General features: G+C 45.7%; 1 protein-coding gene across 1 annotated transcript in view; it reads right to left on the reverse strand.

Annotated features, from left to right (window-relative positions):
- Positions 1-25,495, reverse strand: part of LOC112957657 (protoheme IX farnesyltransferase, mitochondrial) — a 72,271-nt gene that overhangs the window by 45,229 nt on the left and 1,547 nt on the right. Inside the window, exons 2-3 of the mRNA XM_026051385.1 lie at positions 24,204-24,528; positions 16,331-16,455 (exon numbers count right to left, since the gene is read on the reverse strand). Of these exons, the coding sequence (XP_025907170.1) occupies positions 16,331-16,455; positions 24,204-24,528 (450 nt within the window). The remainder of the gene's footprint in view (positions 1-16,330; positions 16,456-24,203; positions 24,529-25,495) is intronic.

Raw genomic sequence — 25,495 nt, forward strand, 5'->3', positions numbered from 1 at the left:
AACGGCAGCCTGCGTTTAGTTGCTGCAATGTAGCAACGGGAGGGAAAAAAAAGCGATTAGTCAGTGAATGGCTGGAAAATATTGGCTTTGTGTAGCAGGATAAAAAAAGATGCAAAATAAGCTGTGAAAAATATTCAGAGGGCATTTGGGGGATTTACTGGTACACTTGCCARAAGAAGTCTGTGAAAAGCACCTTTTATGCGCGTGTGTTCTGCTCGCAAGGGATTGCTGAGAAGGCGCTGAGGAGGCAGCCGCGCGTTCCGCCTCGCCGGCGGGTCCTCCCCGGCCTCCGCGACCCACTCGGCCTCCGCGCCTGGAAGCCACGAGCTGCACAAATGTGTGTCAGGGCCACAGCTGCCGGGGAAAACGTGGAGCTCGGAACTGCTTTAAAATCATGGAGAAAAAGCTCAAAAAMAAAGCAGTTTCATTAATTGTGGCCAGGATGCTCGCGGAACTCCTGGCCAGCCTATGTTGCCGACGAGCTCCGCGGCGCGGAGGCGAACGACGCTTCCCAAGGACCACCCAGGAGCACAACCCGCAGCAGTAACTCCCCCAGCAGCATCGGCTACGYGGGGTACGTTAGCTGGACAAGAATCCTGAATATTGGAATCCTTGCCAACAGTTTGGGCTGGAAAGCCACGTACTAAAGGACGACACGGAGAAAAGTACTTACTGCTCAGGAGAGCATCGCAGCGACGCTGTCGGAGTCCACGACGTCTCCGCTGCTTGAGTCCATCCAACCAATGCTTATTTTTGCCCCAGCTCATGCGCTCTTTGAGAAAATTACTATCCCAGAACAAGAGAGGAACTCACAAGTTACAGGGATAAAACATATTCAGGTCTTCGGGTAAAAGGCTGCTTTCCAGCCGCTACAAACTCCCACACATTTCTGCACCAGCAGAGCAGGGCACAGCAAGCCCTTCCATCTCGGCACRGTATTTTTACTTTGTTTGCGCTGCATCTGCTTTAAAAAAATTCACAGAAGACTTAAGAATCGAAAGCTGAAGGGTCCGCAAAGGCGCTTCGCTCCCAAAAAGGGGCAGTTCGCTGCTGCCTCCTGGCAAAGGGGCAGCCCTCCGGCCCCCAGAAGTAAGCGCCGGGCCCCTGAGCACCCCGCTACCTGCGGCTGTTCCTGCGGAGCCCCCGGACGGGAATTCCAGCGGGTGCCGCGGCCGGGCGCGGCGGGAGACGGAGCCGCCGCAGCGCGCGGGCAGCGGCGTCGCGCACCCAGATGGTTCCACTTAATGTTAAAGGGATTAAAGGTGTTTTGACTGCCTGGACGGGCAAATTGCACGCACCTGTCGCCCACGTCTGAGCAGCACCTACGGCTTTCGGCAAGGCCCGGCCACCGGCCCCGGGACGCACAAGTCAAGCAGATTACRTTTCAAACACTTAGCGCTGCAACAGAGCCCATTTATTTACCGATTTCACAGTTTCCTTGAAATAAACCATTTGCGTTAAAATAACCCCTCCTAATATGCCTTAAAATAACATCTAAATACTCTAATTTATACCTTTTTAAAATATAAACTATACAATTTACTTTATGATCTGTGTAAAAATAACTTACGGGTCTCCAATTTGTCTCATGTATTTTGTGCTCTCTTTCACAGGGCCAGACTGTACGGGCCATGAGAGAAAACCTTGGTGCCCTGTTAATCGCAGTAATTTCAGTAATTAACCATAGCAGCCAGAGCCAGTATATCTAGCATGTCTAAACTTTTTGATGCATTAATTATTGTTGCTTTGACAGACCTCAGCTGCTCTGCACCATGTACGTGTATGTGTTTTCTCCCGAGAAAAAGGCTGCTCCTTCAGCCTGAAACCTGAGAGATTCAGCTCTGGCTTTGGTCCCTATCAAAAACACTCGTCGCCAGCATTTAATCTCAGTCCACGACAGCTCTGCCTCTGTAAAACAGGGAAATAAGGGAGTGTTGCGAACCGAAACGTGTTTAAAGACGCATGGGGGACACCCAAGTACAGCAGACGGGTGGTTGCATTCCGGTTYCTCGAGTTTTCTTTGCCTCCTGGCCACTGCAGAAGAGCCGACAAGCTTTGGTGGGAGGCAAAACACATGGTATTGAAGCAAATGATACAGTTCAGAGGGGAAAAAAAAAAAGAAAAAGAAAAAAATACCAGCTTTTGAGCACAGCAGCAATCCTCCAGATCTGAAACAGATGCCACCGCTAAACTGCATTGGGGCAGGGGAGGAGCCACTTTCTCTTTCGAGCCTAATGAGAAATGTAAGGGATGCCAAAATGAAGCCCTGCTAAAGCATTAATGCATTTATATGCATTTTTCCACAAAAATAAATAAGTAAATAAATAAATAAAGATCCCTGAATGGCCATCAGTGCTAAAGAGTGACTCACCCAGGACAATCGCTGATGTTGGCAGCCTCTGTCCCCAAGTCTGGCTGCACTGGCCTTACTACTGTTCAAAGTAGGAAGAGCGAAAGAAGACTGAAGATTTGCAAAAGTACCTTAAAAAAAGGCATGCGACTAGATACCAAATGGCAGGTGAGAATCAACACATAAGTGTTAGGTCTTACCCCTGGAAAAGAAACCCAGGAGCTCTGCGGGTAATTTCCCTCAGAGAGGCTATCACAGGGCAGCGTCAGGTCTTTGAACGAGCCAGCTCGAATTCCGAARTTATTTGGGGGGAAAAAAATCCTAAAGTTCAAAGCACTGTACCAGAGACAAAGATTGCCATGACCGGTTACTACCCCAGAGCTCCTGTCTTTTTTTACTCCCATTAAGGTCTTGATTAATCAAATTTGCTGTTTGCGGTGCTGCTCCTTTTCTGTGCACGGACTCATGGGTGTTGAGGGAGGGACCGTGACCCTCCCACGTCACCATAAAATCCATGGATTTTGGATTTTAAATMAAAAAAAAATCCATAAAATCCGTCCCATGTCACCACAAAAATAAATCCCTGATGTGCCCATACCCCAACACAGAATGTAGCTGGGTCCCTTCTTCTCAAAGAGAGGACAGCAAAATTTGCAGAGAAAGAGGAACTGGAAGTTTTTATGAAAAGMTCAGGTCCAAAATAGATAAAAGAAAGAGCTGCTCTTATAACGCTTAAACAAAGGCCCTCGCCACCGAATTCTGTAGCTTTCAGACGTGTTCACAGTTTCAACAGCTACTGGAGGACATATTCATGGAGGAAGCATTTGATAAAYATAAAAATACTGTGTTTGACCCAAGCAGTYCCAGAAACAAAACTTGCCAGGGCTGAAAGGGTGTTCTGGGGACGTAGCCCTTCACACCTGTGCAGGCCGTAACCCTAGTTATGTTTTGCTATTGATTTTCACCAAGCGAAGCAAACCGCCTTTTCCTCCTGCACACCAAGAAGTGGTGGTGAGGAGAGACAGGCCCAGGGAACGCTCAAGGGGACAACAAAATGGAGAAGGCCAAATTGAAACAAGAAAAGGGGGAAGCCATGGAGGGTGGCACTGACGGCTACGGGGACCTCCCATCCCCTTCCTCACCCTGTGCACAGGTCAACCGGGCCAGGCCACGGGATGAGGGACAAGGAGGCCTCATGGCCTAGGGGGCCTCAGGGCGGCCAGGTCCTGGTGACTGCTGCTATGGGGGGAACCCTGGAAAAGCCCTTTGGCTTGACCCGGGTGGACCATTTTCTATGTGAGGAGCCTAAGAAAATAAAGCTTGCCATGATTCAAAGTCAATGGAAAAGGATGCTTTTGGATTCTGCTAAAAACGCCATTTGTTTACAGTTTTAAATAAGAACTCAGAAGTTGCTCTTACGTTTCCCACACGTCTCCCACACGTTTCCTCGGGGAGGTTTAGCAGGTCGGTCTCGCCACATCCCATTCCCCACCTGAGCAGACCATAGATCCTCGGCTGCAGGGATGCTCTGAGGGCCTTGAGTTAATGCTAGTGACATCTCAAGTCATAAAAATAGACTTATGGACATATATCCGAGCTCTCTGCACCCTGCTATCACAAGCCATTTTGAACACTTCAGCAGTCTGGAATCTATATATACTGCTCGGGACTGCATGTCCTCAAATATCACAGCGTGTTCATAAATAAGTCAGAACCCATCACAATTAAGCTACTTTCAGCATTCAAGATCATAATCAAAATCAAACAGATGATTTACTCAGAGGATTTCAAATGACATCTGCTGAAATAAAAATACAGTTTAGGAAAGGACTGTAAAAAGATGACTACGCTATTACCAATAACTTTTACATCTGTCATTAATTTTCACTGGGTTTTATCTGCTCTCCTAGTCTGCATCCAATTTCACATTGACTTGTGTTTTATTACAATCCCAATGCAGATCCCATCAACTGAAAAGACTAATAATTGCCTAAGAAATGCCTAGGAAACGCCGTAAATAGTAAGGATATCGTTTCCCTTTAATTAGGAAAAACGTGAGAGTGTTGAAGTGACTCGCAAAGGCAACATCAATAAACGTCCTCCTTCCAGAATGGAAAAGAGGCTCCAAATATGTAGGTATTAACCAGGATTTCCCTCCAAAACCTGGAAAGGGTTAATTAAATTACACTGCTTGAACTGGTTAGTGAATGACATTGAAATGGCACAGAAACCTTTTCTGGCGTAGTGTACCCTAGACCAACTTCCCCCAGTGACCATAATTTAAGGCTACTTTTTATGGAGCCTTTTAAAGCTCGGCCTTGCGGAGAACTGCCGAGGCTGTAACCATATCTGCCCTGCCTTTCTCCCCTGGAAATATACTCAGCTCCAAAGTATACATTTAACACCCAAGGGTCCTACCTGTCTTTAAGGAATTTTTATAAAGTAGACAGTTACCTCGGGCTATTTAAGTACTTTGTAGTAAGACATCAATGGCATGTATAGAGATATTCCTTTGATCATTACACCATTGGAGGGGGGAAAAAAAAAGAGAAAAAAAAACCCTAAATCTTCACCATATAAATTTACACTTGGAACTCAACTACGCAAGAATCATCATACTACAAAACCACAAATAGCATTCAATTTATTCCCTGTGTTCTTGCTAATAYGATATCCTTTGATATTCCAGAGGATGAAAAATGAATACATTTTTACTACAAAGATGCCTGGTGAACAAAGCCCTTTTTTAATTTTGGTTTTCCATTGAAGAACAACAACAAAAAAGATGAAACATTCAAGGGAGAAGCCAATAGCGAGGCCAATTATTAAACAAACCCAACGATAACTGAATGAAATCGAGATGCTCTTTTGCAATTTCTAGCAATATATTTCCCAACATTCTTCTCTATTTTGGTTTCCAGTTCAGAATTCAAATTATGGTATAACAYGAGGCAGATTTTAAAGCAGCTTCCCATACAGTTGATACAGCAGTGTCTCCCTTCAGCTGTATAAGGAAAAGTCTCAGAAAAAAAAAGCACAAGTTACAGAAGTTTTATTTTAAGGACGGCTCTTGAAGAGTAAGAGGATGTGAATGTCTGTGAAAAACAAGTGCAGAAAGAGGACTAAGATACACAGATAAATCATTAGTTATATTAAGATATGAAACAGGCACCCAAAGAATGGCACAAAATGTAAATGAACTTGGGGATCTGGTCTCTTAATTTGACAGCTGTTTGACAACTGCAAAATGGAAAACTGACCTCCGACAACTGTGTATAAATGAGACTATTAAGCAGAAGAATTTCACATGGAATGATACAATATACACTGCAGTAACTCCTCGCATGGGAATAGATAAATGCGGGCTGGAATTTTTATTGTCTTTGAAGGTGGTGCTGCTAAGAAGCCTTGAATTTCACAAAGAAGCGCTCTATGCTACATTATCGCAATTAATGGCGCTTTCTGAAATACGACGACTGTCACATATAGAAGAGCACTCGTGTAAAACAAGGAGGCATTAAATACACACACACACACACACACACACATATATATATATATATGCACCAGATAAAGCAGCTCTAGGGATACAGAAAACGTCTTCTTCAGGACTGCCAAATTTGGAGCCGGAAAAAGTCTGCAGGGACTAAGTCCAGGGTGGCTTTTTGGAGCTTTTCTTTGACAGCTTCTGGTTGCCACAAGCACTCATGGAAACACCTGCAGCAAACACAGAGCTGGAGCCTCGGAGAGAGCGACCCAGGGAAAACTCTGTGATTTTCACCCCTACAGATGAACATTCTTGCAAACATGATAGAGAAGAAACAAGATGGAAGGTTCCACTGTGACYGCCTAAAGCACAGTTTAAATCTGATACTCTTACCCCTAACAGAGAACTAAATAGAAAATAGGGGGAAAGCCTRTTTTCAGACGCAACCAACCATTCGTCCTCACAGTTCTGCTCCAATCCCCCCAAAACCAGGGCAGACCTTCCAAGAGCATCCCCAAGCGCCACTTCTGCACGTTGTCTAGCAGAGCAAGGAGCTATTTGTGATGAATTTCTTTCATTCCAACACAGTTAACCACTTTGCCGTTTCTTTTATTTCTCTCTTCGGGGCAAATCCTTAAAAACCAGCCTTCCCTATCTTTGTTTGGTTAACCACAGAAGAGAATGGAGGTCATGCGATCTGCAGCAAAAGAGGCAAAAAAAGGTCCCTGCCTTGCAAGAAAAGGGCCCTTCACCTGCAGTGAAATCCAGACTTGAAAGGAAAGACCACATCTCTCCAGGCACAAAAAGCCAGTGCTAGCAGAGGTGGAAGCAAAAGCAGCTTTCTGGGGTCAAGCGAAATCCGAGGGAGGATTTTGGGATAAGAAAGCAATTGATTGTGGAGCTCCTTTAACTTTTTTAAGCGTGGTTGCTTAAAATCTCATCCTCGCAAGTTGTTGGAGAGGGAAATGAAACCGAAAAATAAACCTGAATGCCACCGAAGCTCTTGTCATTCCCAGGCTCGTGCAGCCAGGAAGCCCAGGGTTTAATCGCACACCGGGCAGCAAACAAGCTCCTTTTGCTGGCTTTCAAACTTGCCTTTTGCTCAGCCCCCTCATTCTTGCGTTGCGAGAGGCAGAAACTGTTTCCTTGCCATCTCCTCAGCGCCAGTTGTGCTTTTACTTCCTCACACTCTGCCTCGCTGCCACCTGCTRAACGCTGCTCAGAAGCGGACTCTGGCGCATATCAATGCCACGACACATCCCTACCCAATCCCGGCACAAAGGCAGCTCTGGATGTCAGAGGTGAAGAGCTGCGAGGTGTCACCAGGGCTCAGGTGCAGCACCTTTGCCCGACACCCTCCAGGCAGCTTGGGTTGGAGAGGTTACCTGTTCTCTCTCCACTTCTAAATAAACTATTTGAGCTCTGCCTCCAAAACCTGCCCCTCTCACAAGGATCCGCCTCGCCCCTTGGCCCCACTTCAGAAGAAACTCCAGAGCCTGCAGGTCAGGAGGGAGCGAAAGTCACTCATCGTCCCAGAAYGGAGGCACAGATGATTTCCCCCAGGAACGCTCCTCACCGGGGAACTCTAACGGAGGATGGGGAATGCGGATCTGACACAGGGGCTGGCATGCCAAGCTCCCCTCCCGTGGCTGGAGCTGCCAGAGGACACTCTGCATGTGTGCCTTCCAGCTGCAGCTCTGCTAGCGCTCCACAAGCCAACGCCGACGCTCCTCGGAGCGAGGAAAACCGACTGCCACGAGCACAGCCAGGACTGGGGGGCCGCCCGCCCTGACCCGCTCCTGCTGCCGGGAAGGTGCTGGGAAGGGCGCGGGAAACAGAGCACCCCATACGCACCCCCRGCAAGGACGCTCTGCAGAGACGGTGCCCGGGTTGCACTGCCTTTTAACAGACACCAGCCTTATTCTTAAGGYTTAATGCACCCTGTAAAAGACTATTATTTTAGAAAGCATCTAATTCCCGAACATAAAGATCRAGTTGAAGCGGAATCTTTCAGCTTAGCTTCAAATGCCACCACCTTTATGATACCCTCTGAAGTTAAAACAGATTGTCGTGTCTCTGGTAGTAGCATCAACATAAATCTGCACTGTAATAAGAAACAAGTCTTAAAAGGAGGATTACAGAAACAGATTTTCATCTGCTGGAGGTCTGTTTTACTTCAAAAATCTACATAATTTGTATACAGACAAGTTGGGCTTCGGAGGGACTTGAGAATATCAAACCTTGGAGATTTGCAAGTGTTTGGTTTGAAGTCAAAGCTGGTACCACCTTTATATTTCYGGACACGCTTTATTCCTTGTCCTAGTTCCATGCACTTCCAGCAGGCATCGTGCTTCTCAACCTGCGTGTTGCATCTAATGACTTCGGTGCTGAAAACTAACCTCCTACTCCAGCTCCCATAGAGATGTCATAGAAAAGAAGCAGCAGAAATGGATTACTGCCCAGACCTGTGGTTTACACATTCATTAAACAGCTTATGCTTAGAATCCTCTTAAAAAGTCACTTAGTGGTACACGGATATTCGACACGACAAATAATTGTCTTAAAATAAAGAATTTACTAAAACTTTCTTCTCCTCCCAGCATGACAATCCTACCAGGCTTCTGTCTTCCTTTTTGGTCAATATGGACCGTCATTTCCCAAGGCACCATGAAGCAATATGTGTCCTACACCATCATGAGGAGGGCATCTGAACTCCACCTAGCTGAAGCATGAGAAATCTTAAAAGAAAGAAATCCAACCTCCAGCAACTGCAAGTGGAAAGTAACCCGTGAGGGAACTGCCACGTGTCACAAGCAGAGGCAACACCGACATCGCATGCTCCGTGTCTGCTCATCCCACCACAACCCGGGCAGATCGCGCACCAGAAAGCCCTTGAGCAGCACGGGATGGTCCAGGCCCCCAGCAGCCACCTCGCTACCCAGAGATATTTGTTAATAAAAGTATTGGGAAAAAAAAATAAAAACTGATTATAATTAGGGATTTTGATCAGGAGGAACCAGCTCGCAAAGACCTGCTTGTTTCTTCCAGGACGTAACACGTCCTGTTTTCTAGCAAGTTCAGGGCTTATTGTTCTAAGTGGCCTAATTGCTTAACAGAAGCTTTGATAAATCCTCCTGCTTCCTGCAGCACTTGCRAGGTTCTGCTAAGTCCCCCACACAGAAGACAGACGATCCCGCAGTTTTTATGTTCTCAGCTTGGCTTGATTCCATTCAAGAATGCAACCCCTGAGACGAGAACCTCCTTCTCTGATTCCCGGCAAATGATTTACTTGCTTTCCAAGCTTCCCTCTGTGCTCCCCTGAAACACGGAGGCACGTGAGAAGTGGCTGCAGTTTGGGGTGTTTTCTAAAGGCAGATATGGACACTTTCATAAACCATAGCTTCCCGCACTGTGAATGCTGCAGGACACACATTAATGTCTTCATAATCCGGAACAGCAAGACACTCCTGCAAGTTCTAACAAAATGTAGAAAGTAGAAATAACAATTTGATGCTTCTACGAACAAGCTGGCAAATAGGTAAGGAGGGGAAGGAAAGGAGGAGGGAGCAGAGGGCTCCTGCATGCGGCCCCCGTGTCCTCGACRGGAGCTGCAAATCCCTCGGGATTGGGCCAGCACCTGGTGACTGTGGCTGCTCACAGCGGGAGACCTTGGAGGTGGATCCAAATGCAGCCATCGGGCACGGCCGGTGTGAAGAGAGGCCCCTTCCCAACAACCCTCGAAATCCTCTCCCAACAAACCACTTAGGGAGTTTGAAGGCAAAATGGAAAGAATGACATTGCTGTGATGTCTGAACCAAACTACCAGGACAGCAAAGTGCTCTAGAAGTGTAAGGAAAAGGATTCAGTGTGGCCAAGGAAAGGAGAGGGGAATCCCTGGGCGCTTTGGACTACGCTGCCCTCAGACTTGCCAAGACAAATTACTGCACTGGTTTCATGCAGAGACTTTGAACTGAACGCGCACTAGTGATGTCTGCATTTACACAAGCCTCTAATAAACTGGGAGGCACTTATACGGAGTGCCCCACACCTCCAGCAGAAGCCTCCGAAAATGGGAGTTTCAGCACCAATAAAATGGCATCTCTTCAACCCCGCGGATGCAGCAGGCACAGGAGCTGCACGGGAGAAGCAGGAATGATCCCACGTCCAGTGGGGAACATCCACAGCAACTGCATCTCTGCTCCAGCCAAGGCTGGATCCTCTTCACCTCTTTCTTCTTCATCTAGAGGTGGGTCTTCCTCTTTCCCAACTATGATGGAGAAAGATGGTTCCCTCGGAGCACCTGAATTCACTGTATTCGCAAAATATTTTACAAAAGCAGGAAATTACTCGTTGCCTCTCGTACTACCCATTTTTCAACGCTGCGAGCCTGACTAAAGGCAATAAATAAAGATGCCACCCTTTAAATGACTATAAGAAGATGCCATTTCACTAATGAGCTACTAAGGCTAGACTGTAATACTTGCATCATGGAAGAAATTCTTAGCGATTTGGAAAATGTCAAAACATATTTAAACACAGACAAAAAAAAATCTTAACTACTTATTTTTCACTTTTCCTTTCCTAAGCTCAGAAAGGTAATACCCCTCCAGATCAAAAGGCCAGATAAATCTTATTAAGTGCCGCGTTTTCCCTTTTGTCTAGTGCTCCCTCCGCATTCCATCATTTCAGGCCTTTGAAATTCCTTTGTTGCGCCTGTGATCAGGGTTTCCAGGGGAAATCTGGCATGGGATCTGAGGGGCGCGTGCGGCCACCGCAGCCTTCCTGACAATTAATCACTGCTAAACTGCTGCTTTMCCCCTACCTCACGAGCCCCGGTATTTTCAGCGACCCGACCCGTCCCGCAAGGTGCTAAAGAGGCAAAACTTCCTGCGGGATCCGCGTCTCCCAGCGCCGACTTTCCCGGGACATGGCCTGGCTGCCGGGAAACGCAGGCGGAGAGAAAGGCGCTTCCACCACAGGGAGCAAGTCACGGGGGGCACTCGTTTTATGTGTCTATGGAAACGGCATCAGATGAGGATGTGCACCCATCTGGGCAAAAAGGGTTAAAGCATTAAAAGTAAGTGCAAAGAAAGTATTAAGAATAACTTAAAGAGTTATTATTGAGAGTTATTAAGAATAACTTAGAGTGCGCTCTTTTGAGAGTTTTTGATATATATGAGAGGTTTGGGCATGATGAGAAAACACCAAAAAAAGACCTGGTTTGGGGATATAAAAAGTCCTGCTGCTGTTTTCCCTTTCAGACTGTGTTTCTTCATGGGGTCTCAGGGCCCTTCAGACTTGTGCTATTTTCCTTCTTAATTTTCCTGATAATCCAAGCATCTCTCAGGAAACAGCATTTTCTGCACACTACCTTAGTTTTATTTTTTATTTCCTATTGCATTAACCCTTGTTTTCTTTGCAGATTTGTCCAGAAATCACACCAGCTCTGAAAGGGAAGCAACAACTCATGCCAAGTTATTTCAACTTTTCATAGGCACATGCCCACTGAAAACAAACATTTTATTCACTAACAGTCCAACCTGAGATATTTTGTGTCCTACAGACAAAAGCCTTACATTAAATATCTCAGAAGCTGCAAAAGAAGTTTTCAGAGAATTAGAAGTTTGCCTTTAACTCATCTAAAACCAGAACAACTATTAAACTTTCATAAGCCAAAGAAGGTGCAAGCAAAAAAATCCTGATGCTCACAGGCTGAGGGGAAACCTAACATATGGAAACCCTTCAGGTTCCTCCATACTCATAAATGCCATTTGATGGGGCGGAGAACTTAGAGCAAGATAGAGGACCTTAAAGATGAGACAATCCCCAAAATTGCAAACACACAAGGCATTAATTTGCTACGATCGAATACAGGAGAACAAGTGTGTTGGCAGGACAACTCCAGCTCATAAGGTTGGGTTCTGGCTGTCCTGATACTAAATATTTATCCGATTTGCATCGACCTGCATGTTTTACTGCTAAATAATCCACCCTTCACCTGCGGGCACGACCCCAAAACGCCCATTTTGTTTGGTCACTGCAAGGAGACAGAGCAGCTCCCGCAGGAGCTGCGGGCACCGTGACCATGCCAAATGCTGCCGTCTGTGTAAACTCCAGCTTACCCTCGTCTGGAAGACAGCGGAGTGCTTGTTTATCCAAGGAGGGTTCCTAAATTTTTAACAGCTCTGAGAGTCACTTTAGTGACTGAGAGTCAATTTAGTCACCCTAGAACATCAAAATCTGGTAAAAGGTGAAGACTCCAAAGGTCCTCCTGACGGTGCTGCTACCGCAGGTGGATTCAAGGAGAGAAGGGAGGCCGTTCTCCTTCCTTTTGGGCCTGGTGCTCATCACGACAGGATCCGTGTGACTCCCTGGCTTGGCCATAACGCTACAGAGGCCATACATAGGTCTGGACAACACACCGGCAACTCAACGTGGACCCCGAATTCCACTCGCTGCTTTAACACCGAGCCCATCCTTCCTGCCCATTAAAACCTCACTTTGAAGTGACCACCACCCCAAGAGTTGAAGTCAAGGSCAAAACCCAGTGAGTCCTTCACAGGTGCCAGTCCCTGCTCCTAGACAGCAGTACCCATAAGATCAAGCCCTAAAGGCACAGCAATATTAAGCGTTCCTAGAGCTGTTCTTGTGTTCCACTTACCGTATTTACTATGTCTCTTACTTTAGGTAACTAACTTGAGTGAAGATACTCGGTCCCGCCTGCTTCCTTTCCAAGGGGCTATCAGTCACATCCAACCACATCATTTTATCTCCCAGTTACTAAATTCAAACCATTTTAAACATCCTGCTTTCATCTTCACGGCCCTCTCCCACTTGTTAACCGCGCTGCCGCTGCACAAGAATGTCCTTGACATATAAAAYGTGCCTGTGATTCTCTCAACGTTTTAATGCGGTGTATTGTGGTGTAAACACTTCTTCATGTTTTATCTCCTTCCCCATAAATCAGAGGCCACTATCTCAGAAGTCTCCAAAATGACATGTTTTCTCTGTAATATAAATGTAAGACTCCACCACTTGAAACTTGAGTCATCTCTCAGAAATCATCAAAAACCAGACCTGAGAAGCAGCAGAACATTATCAACTATCTTTCACTCCTTTTTCCTGACAGTACGTGCATAGTATGGGAGCAAAATTAGGAAAGTTAGGTGTTCATGAGGCTTTCAGAAAACCTATATTTTGCTTATTCTTTTTTTTTTTTTTTTTTTTTAATTTCTAGGGAATAACAATGAGGTTAAATACCTTATTTCGTGTCCAACCCACCACACAACACTGAGAGGGTCACGGAAGTGGACACTGTAAGAAAGTGGTCGAATAGGAATAATGCTGCTTTTGCTCATGGTTAATATGCAGTGTTTACGGGGCTCTGAATTCCAAACGTTATTCCCCTTTTCTTACCATAACTGCAGTTAGTAACACTGATCTTACAAGGTTTTCCAATGTGTTTGGCTGCTTTAGTTGCTCAGTCTATTCCTCAGTAAATGCATGAGGTGATTATTTTAAAAAGCGAAAGACACTGTAAAACAYGGGTCATTTTGCAAAAAAATAGAAACACCAGGCACAGAAAACACCTAAAATACTTGAAAGTGATGTCGATGCTTGAAAAAATGAAAGAGCTCTTAAAGGAAAAAATAAATAACTGAATAAAGAGGAGGAAGAGGAAGGCAGTTCTGGGAGGCGGGCGCAAGGACAGAGCGAGGGTTGCTCCCTCCTCATCTACATCCCACGTGCCGTGGGAGAGCCCCCGGATCCTCCCTCGTGAGACACAATTCCTAACATTTTCCACAGATGCAGGCAGTCCTGGGGCTGCCACACAATTGCCTGGCACGCACCATTCCAACTGCTTCCCAGGATACCTTCCACCCAAACATTTCTGGGTGGCTTCACTGCAGAGCACTGCAGGCTGCCCTAAAGCAATCCCCAGCGTAGGCAGCTCTTGACTGTATTTTTCAGCCTATTTTCACACACAACTTCTTCAATGTCTTCCTCTTCATTTCTTCAAAAGAAAAAAAATTACCCAAATTACCAGCTTATTAATAAAATTGCTATCCAATTCCACTGAATTGTCATAATAATAAATTATTTCTTCTTGTATTAGAAATTATAGCTAGAATTTATGGGTTGTGAGGGGGTCTTGTTTGTAAATACGTGCCTTTGGTCAACTGATATCCAAATTGCACTTCTATAAACAATGGAAAATCACAGTGTTGCCAAGTCCCATCACTTTTTACTACTGCTTTTTTTTCATTAAGTGCACGTGGGATGAAAAACTCCCCCTTGGTAAATTTTCRTGGCATTTCTAGCCCGTACATTTAGGAAAAAAAATAAATATTTGAAGTATGACATAAGGCAGTCTAGAATCAACAGGGCAAGTAATAATTAAGAGATTATTTTTAACCAATTTTCTATGGAAAAAAAAATACATCCCTTCTCGGTCTGCGTGGGTTACTTAGTATATTCCTGGCTCCCTCCCCAGTAGTTTTGGGCAAGTTAGCTGTTTCTGACTCCACTTGACAGGCCCAAGCTGGCCTTAGTTCCTACCAGATAGTTATTACGAGGGCAAAAAAATCCCACAGAATCTGAATAATTAAAAGTTGGTATTAATACTGCCATGAATATCATGCAGTCTCCACACAATTTTCACGAAATGCAAGTTTTTCATATCCTGTTTTAAATCATGTAGAGGAATCCGGCACCATCAACACTCTGCATTCCCACGGCACAGCTGGGGACTGCAAGTTGGGAGCAGAGATTTATCAGGGAAACGAGGAGTGGGAAAGACCCATGGCCCCCAAAGATGCCCAGATTTATAGCAACATAGGAAGCGGAAAGATGGTTATCACATGAAAAGGTCCTTAAGGGAGAGCGGGGAACAACAAGGGAAACATGAGTCATGAGCTGTCGGGGAGGAGGATGCGTGTTGGGAGCAAGGGGCAGCGCAGAGGGGCACGGAAGGGAAGTTCCAAGCCCAGGAGCTGCCTCCCCAAGGCCGAGTCGCATGCAGCAGCTTTCATACTTACCCAAACTCCCATTCCCAGCCAAATTCCCMACCTGACACTCCAGTGTCACTCCAGTTGCCACCTCTGGTGCCAGTGGCACCAGGAGCAACACCGGTAAAGGACAACCCACCGCACTCCTGACCTTCCCACCCCAGCAAACCTCAGTAGCAAATTACACCACAGACCCCTGGTACCCCCAAAGCACTCCTAGAGTTTTAAAAATATTTGCAAAGCGGCTTCTTTTGAGGAGAAAAATAAAACAACGGAGAATACATACAAGTGAAACACAAGCAAAACAGCTGCCTGTGCATTAGCATCATTTCTGGAAAGCTGTCTCAGAAGCTCAAGAAAGAAGAGTTGCACAAGAGTCYGTACACAAGAAACAATTCTCTTTTTAGTCCAGGAGTATGCAGTTCAAAAGGCAAACTAAATATGACAGTAAATTATTTCCAAGTATTGTGGGATCTCCAAGTGATTTATATTAGAAAAAACAAACAAACAAGCCCCACTATAGTATGGGGGTAAAAAGGGGAAAGAAAGCATAACAAAAACAAGGAAGTTTCTCCTTAGATAGGGTAGCTTTTCTGCCCAGAAGTTCCTATGTTGTAATACGTACACGAAAACCCAAGTTACACTTCACAAAACCGCACAACTTGGCTCAGATGATTTGCAAAGCCTAAACATCTCCACCTACAGATTTCCAGGCAACCATCTGAATCCCGACACATCCTTCCTATAGAGCAAACAGGCACAAAATTTGGCTGCTGAGCCCGATTTTGAGCTCCATGAGGACACACAGTAAATCCTGCACCCCGCTCAGTGCGAGCGGGACGTGGGCTCAGGGCAGCAGCCTGGACCAGCCCTGCAGCCCCCGCGTGCCCAAGCATCAAAGGGCCGGACTCAACCCAGGTGATCCCAGGGCCTTTTGCCAGAGGGAACCCAAAATCCAGGGCTCCCATCTCAAGGCCACCGCTGGGATGGAGATTTCCAGTACGTTCTGAAGATGCTGCGTGATCCACAATGTGTGGTTTACGTTTCTTTACTCAAACGCAAGATGCGATCCTCACCCAGATCCCAGCGGAGACCTTCAGTGGGCCGCTCAGGGGCCGTTCTTGGACCCAGATGGACTTGAACCCCACCGGCCGCAGGGCGGTCGCAGAACAGAGCCCGTTACTCCCAGGACATAATCACGCAGTTCTGCCCGTGTCATTCCCMGCGACCCACACTTGGTATTTTCAAGACAAACATTATTACTAGAGGCTTAAAACTCCATCAGCTCAGCTCTGAACAAACGCGCTGTGCCCTGGTGCTTGACTGCTGTTGGGAGGTATCTGTTCCCCGCCGTGGCGCYGCCTCCATGGATCCGGGATAACGGCCCCAGCGGACACCAGCGCTCCCTGCATCCCTCGCTGTGCGGGGCCGTGTCCCGGGCACGAGGAAGGCCCCGTGATGGAGGCCCCGCGCGGCGGCACCCACCTGGTTGATGGAGTTGGCGGCGCAGGAAGCCAGGCCGGTTCCGAGTGAGGCGAGGAGGAAACAGGTCAGGTCGAACGGGACGGGGGCCATGGCGAAGCCGGCGGACGCGGTGCTCACGACCAGGGCTGCAAGACAAGCACAGGGCACGGTCACCCCACGCACCCACCGCTGCTTCCCCACACGCAGCGCCAGCTCCACGGGGCCAAACCCGCGGCGACATCAGCGCACATCAACGCTTCGCCTCTTCGGATGACCAAATAACCCGAGAGCGGCGCACGATTAATGCTAAGACTCTGTACCCGGAGGACGAGGATGGCAAGGGGTGGCCAGAGAGCAATGGGAAATCCGGGAGCATCGGTTTTCCAAACTAGTGGAAAAGAGTTACAGTTTTGTTTCTGCATTCCCGGTCTCACGCATCTGCCGCAGTGAATCCTGCAGCCTCCCGCACACCGTGCCCCTGCTCCGGTGACTCTCGTGCATGGAGGGGAGTCCAGAGCACGGAAGAAAAGCAGCAATAACAAAATCCTGGATCCCGAGTTATACATTAAAGCATGTATTGGAAGGCAAAAAGAACAGCACGAAACAAATGGTTTCTTATACTGCGGAAATCAACCCACTTACAGAGTATCTTGCTCGTGGCCTAAAACTGCAATCTCAAATTAATCCAATTATTAATCAGAAAGAAATGCAAACAATACTTTCCATGTCTAATTTTACACTCCAGATCTCGGCATCAAAGCTAGAGCTTTTCCTGCGAATGAAGATTCTCTTATCTTCCTGCTTCCACAAAAGGCTCCTATTTGTCTGAGGTGAAATGACAAATAAATAACCTTTGCTGCCTGAAGATATGTGGATTACCTACTAAGCAAGGTTAAGAAGATGAAGAATTGCAATGTGAAGGCAGAGACCTGTCAGCAAGGACATACAAGCAAAGGACTAATTTCAAGAGCTGTGCTTGACTAAGAACCTTAGGATTTAATCCTAAAAAGGCAGTGATGAAAACTTTCTGCTCGTCAAAACTTTCCTCTAAGTATTAAAAACCCATCGATGGGGGAATATTTTAATGAACATTAATTACTTCGCCTTGCAGTGGATTCACGTGCTTTGCACCGTGGCTCTCCTTCAGCAAGCTTAAAAGGAGAGGAATCTGTGCTGGAGCCTCCAGGAAACAACCACCGCTTCCCTAAGGACCCGAGAGGCTAAGGGGGACACAGGCACCGAGGCCGGGCCAGTTACAGGAGGCAAAAGGTGGGCTGGAAAAGTCACTGGACCTTCTTGGTAAGGGACACAAGAAAAAAAATGTATTTCTGGGAAATTCACTGGTTTTCAGTTGATAGAGTTAAATATATGTATACACACACACACACGGAGGCTCAACAGATGACAGAGAAGCAGTGGCGTTTGCATTTCTAAGAGTGATTGCATTCATTTTTTGGCCTCATAAATCACACCTTCATTTCTGGACAAGAATTTAATTAAAACTTATCTCAGAGAGCACTTTACCCTAATTTATTATGGGAAAACACCAACTCATTTACTGAAGGAGAAAGGTGGAGCAGCCTGGCAAATGGGCAGCATAGCACTGACCTCCAGAGAAATTCTAATACAGTAGAGCTAGAGCCCTAATTAAAGTCCCCATTGATTTCTCCTGATTAGTTCCAGTCATTTCTGGGCAGCTTCTCAGGCTCTCATTAAAGAAGGCTGCAGAACATCCCATCATTTAGGCAACCAAAACGGGCACTTTTCGCCCWAGATTTGAGCACAAGGGATCCCCGTGAGCCCCCTCTCCAGGTCAGTTCAACCCAATGCACGGGAGAAACTAAGAGAAATTCCCCCTTGGACTGAGAAGTTTATTTTCTTTTACTATGGAAGCAATTATTTACTCTTCTGTTTTCCTCCTGGAGAAGAAGTCTGCTTAATTGAGATGACATCAAGGGAATGAGGTCATGGACCCTGTTTGTTTTTTAATCCCTGTTAGTTTAGTGCTTTAGGGACAAAATTAACTTCACCCCATTGCAGAGTGGATGGATCCTTTCAAGGTCTGTTAGAGAGAGTTGACATTAGAGACGCTCTGCAAAAAAAAGTCAGGATTTAAACTTATGGTCCCAATCTAAGCCTATCTGTATGTCTTCAGGAGATATTTACCTTTAACAGAAATTAAACAGAGGGCATTTGTCTACAATTTCAGTATAAATGAAAAGGAAATGCTAATGGATTGGTGGAGGGGGAGAAGAAAGGGGACTGCAGGCCTTCCTACATAAGAATACGATCAACAGTTCCACAGTCTTCACCACTCTTTGCATTCCTTTTCAGCTTCATGGTAACTGTAAATCTTTATCTATATTGACAGCATTCAAACTGCTAGGCCCTTTGTTTACCTCCCATTAAAAAGCAGTCAGGCCAAAACAAAACAATGGAAACCCAAAGCAAACCAACTTTAGATTTCTGTTCTTCTTCTGTGCTGATGACCACATTAGAACCATACTGACACTTTCAATCAAATAATCTGCAGCCCGACCACCAAGCTCATTAAATAAGGAAGCAGAAGAAGAGCAGAGGCGCTCTGCTTAAATTCAGGACACTACTTCACTGGTCTCCTGCAAAGGTCTAAGTCCTCCTTAAAGGAAAGCAGCTTTCCGAAAGCTCACGCATTAACAGGATTTTCCTCCCTGAGTTTTCACACTTGGCTTTCTGCACAGCTAAGTGCCAGGATGCACGTTATAGCTCTATAGGTCTGACCGTGGCTTTCTTTGCAACCGAGGGTTTGCCTGGGACAGGAATGGCCAGGGCCTGCTGCAGACCTGCAGCCTGCCCACCAAAGGCGGCCGAAAGAGTAATTTGAAAACATATTTTAATATATACTTAATATTTAAGTTCAAAATGAAATACTACAAAGACAGGCTCCTCTGTTAGTTTTAATCTGACACATTTTAAAAGTAAATGCTTGCAAGAAATAAAACATAACGACAGTTTCCTTTTTCAATTCATTCATTTTCCTGGTAGCATGAAAAACAAATTGCCCAAAAGCTACCGTTATAAGGCTTTGTATTTTTGATAGGACCACAGGTACTATTTTAGTAAGTCAATTACTCTTGACTTATTACACTGAAAGCTCTCAATTTCAAACCAAGAACTATTTTCTGACAGGCATATAAAATACATTTATAAGAGGGAATACATGTGGCCTAACAATAACCTAAACAATAAATACGGATTAATCTTTGTTCAAGTTCCTGGATATATTAATGATATTAACCGTTATCACCTTCACTGGAAGATCACTCACGCACAGACACCGACTCAGACACAGGTTTCTACGTAGCGTTGTCCGTATAATCCTTGCACTGGATGGACTCTCTGCAGGCTCCTACCCCAACCTCCRGCTCTGTGTAGGGTCTGCACTGAATTGAGGCCAGGTTTCCTCAAGGYTTTGTCATCTCCGAGGACGGAAGCTTCATAACCTCTCTGGCAACGTGTTGCAAAGAGTTTGACTGTGCTCACAGCACAACCTTTTCCCTTACATCARGCCTGAACCAGCCCTGTTTCAACTTACGAAACACAGTTCGCTGTGCTGGGCTATGTAGTTTAAAAAGGTTCGAGAATCACAGCGTAGATTCCTTCCTACCCTCTTTTTAAGAAAAATCTTGGCAACTTCAGAGAACATCTAAACTTCCCTTTCTGCAGCAAAGCTACGGCTGCTCAGACCGCATCCAAACAGCTCTGCTCAACTGGACACGAGACTGYTCATTAAAAACAAATATCAAATTAATTCAGAGACTCCCCCACAGTACTGCTTATTCCTTGTGCAGTCCTGGACGGTCTCATGACGTGCCCCACACCACGCACGTAGCGTCCGGGTGAGACAGCAACGTGGGGTTTATTCCGAGCTGCTCCCCGAAGACTGGCACAACTATTGAAGATGATGAACAAGGCRCAGGCAGTACCCCAGGTTTGCCTACTTTAGCTGTCTCCTAAGGTACAGACCAGGGCAAACCAGGATAATTTAGGCTCGGCTCTTACTACACGAAGCTAACAGGACACTGGGTTAAACGCTGAGAAACGGATACAACCAAACAACATCTCAGATGCTGGGGGAGAGAAACACAGCAGGACAAGGGCCTCCTTCGAGAAAGCTGCCACGTACCTTAATGGACAGGAAAAGCAGCAGGACACCTGAACTACAGCAAGGGAAGGTTTGGGTCGGACCTGAAGGGAAGTCCTGCAGCAGACTGCCTGGGGAACCCAGAGACCGTCCACTCCGGGCCTCTTCTAAGCACAGACATAGCACAATAAGGGAAAAGCTCAGTTAGGAGGGACCAACCTAAGCTTGGTCTTGCTGTGGGCCTGGACATCCACCTGAAGAGTCACTCGCAGGTCCCTGTCACTGCATGGATACGGCACACGCTGGCCCCGACCACCATCCTCCGTACGGAAGCTGTTCTGTTCAGCAGTAAAAGCAGAATTAATCGTGCTCAAGCACATCCATTATTAAAAGGTGTTTTAGAAAGAAAAAGATAAAATACTACCAGATCTGTAACATGGCTTGGGCAGAGCAGGAAGGTAAAAGTGCTTTGCAACAATATGCCATAAAAGAGGCCATAAAACCTTTGGAAAGGGGAATGCAATTTTGCACATGGGCTCTGTGTAAACAGCAATCGGCTAATGAATAATGATGTTTTCAAAAAGTACTTTTATAGGCACCAATTAACGTTTGTGAAGACAAATGGAAACATTAACTGTGGTGTATTAAAATGCGAGATAAGGGAAAAATAAACGTTCGCGACATAGCGGCTTTAGCATGTCTTTGATCGAGCCCTGCAAGGACATCTGTATTACAGCACAGGACAGCAGGACCCGAGTCAGGCCTCCTGTCTTACAGSCATGGCAGAGACTTGCTAAAGGCCCAGCCGCTTCCCCACGGACCCTGCAATTCCCATTAAAAACACCGTGGCCATTCAGAAATGGCTCAGTTACGTTTCCACACAGGTGGTGACTACATTGTCCCTTCTCGGATACCCGCTACACAGYGTGAGGTACGTTTGGCTGGTCTTCCTCACCACAGGATCCACATGCCACAATGTGCGAGGAGAATATTCCCCGTGTGCCACGCGGCGCCGCCGTGGTGCGTCCCGGCGCGGGAAAGCTCACCTTCCCCTGGCCTTACGTGCACACAGCTCGTCTCAGTTTTATCTGTGATCAGCAGGGAGACRTTACTTACAYGTAAACCTAAAGCTAAATTCAAGAAGATGAAACGGCCTGCAACTCTTAACGATGTGTTTGCGTCGTAAGTTATGAGAYGTACTCCTACTGCCGGATCATCCCWTCTTTTCTCCTTTTCCAGCTATGCATGAACTTTAGGAGAGGGCTGAAAACGGCGAYATTTATAACCCTGAAAACTTATCAGGCAGATGCATTAGCTGCCCCAGCGCCAGGATGTTAAGATGCAGCTGCTCAGAGAGCAGCCAAGAGAGACCAGCGCAGAGGGGCAGAGATGGAAATCGAACCCGAGAAGGTAGATTAGGCAGCAAGGAATTAAAAGTTCCCTAATCATTTTTTATGACAGGAGAATATAAACAAAAGCCCTTTCCTGTTGTGAAGCAGTTTCTCATGGCAGTGGCAGAAGAGCTGCAGTTTACACGAAGCAGGAGGGTATGGTAACGACTCAACTCATTTCCGTCCAAAGGTGACTCGCAGTTCAGAACACAAACAAACACCCTCTTTGCTTCAGCAGCGGGGAAGGAGCAGGGACGCCCCATCCTAACATAATGCACAGCTTGTTTTTCTGTTATTCTATGCTCTAAAAAAGTACAAATAAAGCGTCGGCCAAAAAACCCACACAGGATATGAGAGCCATCAGAGCTTCACGGGTGACATGAATGGAGCTTGCGTGCCATTTGTAAAAACTGCCTGGAGAGAAACTGCTTAAAACCCAGCCACGCCACCGTACTCCTCACAGAACATATTTATATATTTTCTTTCACACAGTTACAGTCCCTGCAAAGAAACTATTTCTATTTCCTTGCTCTRCACACTGTGGCCCAGTGTTTTTGCTGCTCCTGGGACCAAATATCAGAGCTCCCCTCTTGCAAACCACTCTTCAAGCAAGGCTCAACTTACTCCTTTATACTTCTTAATTCCAATAAAGTCTCCTCACCTTGGAGCATCCTCCCCTTCATCTATCTACAGGACACAGGGAGAAAAGAGGTTTTCACTTTTTTTCCCCCCTCCTCRAAAAATTAACTGTTCTTCACCTTAGTGCATTTTTGAAACCCCTCTTCAGACGTAACTGGCACTACCACCGAGTTTATCCCTAACTAAGAGCAGGACATTTAAGGCCGTATGTTTTAAGCGCTTAAAACAACAGCTCGTTCCCTTTTTTTAAGGGGCCATTTAATCATGGCATTTTAACATTTTTATATCCGAACCCATTGAGCTTTTTAATTTAATTCTACTTTAATAACTATCACAGGCTTCAGGCTCACATAAAAGAGCCACTTAAATAAAACCACCTCGTTGAAAAGATGCCAGATATGAACAATGCAGCAGGACTGCTCACCCAGCGCTAGGTTTATGCGTGAAGGGCACTAGAGAAACAAACTGTTTTTGTCTTTTTGGAGTTTGAGTTCAAAAACTCTGATGGCTGCTGAAAATGCCAGTGATAAAAGTTTTATACTCCTAAATCTGAGCTTCTCTAAAACAATAAGGAGGAATATTTGGACATCTAGACRAGCTCAGCTCTGCTACACCTGAGACATGAGATTTCTCACCTGCACTGAAAACTATGGGGCTTTCTTAGAGAACAAGAGCACCATCGCCCACCAAATGTCTCCAAAACGATTTTTTGCTACGGCAACATAAATACTGCAAGACAAGAAGCTTCAAAAGGAAACCAGACAATTCAGGATTTTTATTTGATGACATATAACAAACAGTTAGGGCAAAGAACAGTTTTACTATCATGAATCTCTTTTGCCCCCTGAAGAGAGCACCAGAGCTGGGACTTCGGATGCTGGGTTTCTAGCTCTTGCCCTGATACGGGACAGACACAAGGTCTCTGTGATACCGTTACAAATTTGGTAATATTCCTGCTTCTGGAGGCTTAAAGAATATAGAGCACTACCTAATGGCAAAGGAGTAATTTTTTAAAAAATATTATTTATAAATGTAAATATAACTGTATAAATATATAAATGTACTTAGGCTACAAGGCAATAATTTAACAGATAACTGGTTTCAAGGGACAGCTCCGTTACTGACTGATGAAGCACCTCATTTCAGAAAATTGAATTAGTTGCTCTCAAGGATTTTCTCTGCAAATCAAGAAATTATTCATATTATTTTCTGCTGTTATATTTTCTATTCTAATAAGAATTTCAGAAGAAACACCGCAAGGAAATAAGGCAGAAGACTGGTAAGCTTGAGCAGAGAGATTTCAAATGCTTAATGCAACATTTTAAAATCACTTCCAAACTCAAGTCTTCCCTCAAAGCATTTTTAATTAATAATGATAAATTACACCATTGTTAAGCTGCAACAGTAAGAATACTATTTAACAACTAACAGTGGCAGCATCAAGTTTTGCCTTCTTTGGAGCACGGATCTGTACAAACACGTGCTCCGATTCCCAAAAGCTGCTCGGTTATATGACATAAGCTCTCCTTACTACTTAAAAAAATAAACAAATATGGCCAAACCATTAAATACTTTCATAAAACTACTTTTGAATTTGGACACATTTGATTGAAATTAACAAGGCAATTCCCACTTTAGTGGCACGAACTACTACACCAAAACATACACAATACTATTAATACATTAAAACACTTGGAAATTGGAACAGATGCCCAGGAATGAAAAAAAATACCAGCAGTACCTGTGAGCTTAATTTTGGACAGACGGGCCAAAATTCCCGGCAAGTCATCCAGCTGCAGCTTCATTTCTTTCCACTGCCTGTCTTCTTTGGATGCTGCTCCCAGGGAGGTGCCCGAGCCTTCCAGCCCTGCAGCCGCCACCGCTTCCTTGGGCTCATTTCTGGGCCCGGTTTCGGGCCAGGGTGCAGGAGCAGGGGAAACGGGTCCAATCCTGTGGATAACCGTTTTTTCTCGACCTACTTGTCGGCTCTCGTGAAAAGGAGGCGCAACTGAATCCGACTTGGGTTTCACCCGTTGGCTGAGGTCCCTGTTGTGTAGCGTCACATACTAGACAGGATGAGAAATGTTAACATAAACAGGTGAGAAGCTGTTTCTGCCCATTTTTGATTACTATTAATACTAATATTATGGCTATATTGTTCTTAAGAGAATTTTTTTTCTATGCTGATGTTTATGTAATCTGAATTTCAAACACYTCCTTTGCCAAAAAGGGCTCTGAAATGGCACAAGGTACAGACAAGGCAGCTCTGTACTTCCCAATTACAGCAATAAYTGAAGAAATCTTCCTAGCACAATTATTCCTTCCCTTGTAGCTTCAACTGCAAACATCCCTTTCTCAGACTGAGAGCCACCACCCAACGTCATGTAGGCTACAACCCATTACCTCACATTCACACCCCTGCCCATAAAAAACCCAGGCTCCAAAACACTACGTGTTTTGAGCCCTTGTAAAACATGGGGGAAATGAAAAAATAGCCAGAAAAGAGAATCCAYTTCCTAGATGCAAAATCATCTCCACGAGCCACCAGCCACCCCAAACTTCACRTTAGTTTACTAGAATTGATGGTTTTTTTTACGGTGGTTACAAGGAGCAAATATTGCATGGAAAGTTATGAGGTTTTTTTCTGCTCTTTTAAGTCTCTTGTAGGATAAAGTAGGGAAGAAAAAAAAGAGCACTTGGCTTCTTCTAACGTTCAATWTTCTTCCCTATATACATGTGTTTATACATGTATGAAATATCGAGCACAACAGACGAGCACAGAACCGTGTTGCTTTGGGGAAACGATGCACTGCAGTGTGCACAACCCCATTATCAGGCGGAGGCGGAGGGATGTGAAGCCTGTCGGCTCTGACTGACGCGAGCGGGGCCCAAACCGGCAGCTGGATGAGGTTCTGGGATGCAGCGACCTCCATGCAGAAGATCCCACCGCCTCCTGGCCCAAACCCACCCCACACGCCACCAAAACGCCCCGGGTCTTGTGCTCCGTGTGGGCGCCAGCGGCCAGGCTTGGTC

This window comes from Nothoprocta perdicaria, unplaced genomic scaffold (genome assembly GCF_003342845.1).
Source record: "Nothoprocta perdicaria isolate Ctin4 unplaced genomic scaffold, notPer1 scaffold_75, whole genome shotgun sequence".
Taxonomy (NCBI): Eukaryota; Metazoa; Chordata; class Aves; order Tinamiformes; family Tinamidae; genus Nothoprocta; species Nothoprocta perdicaria.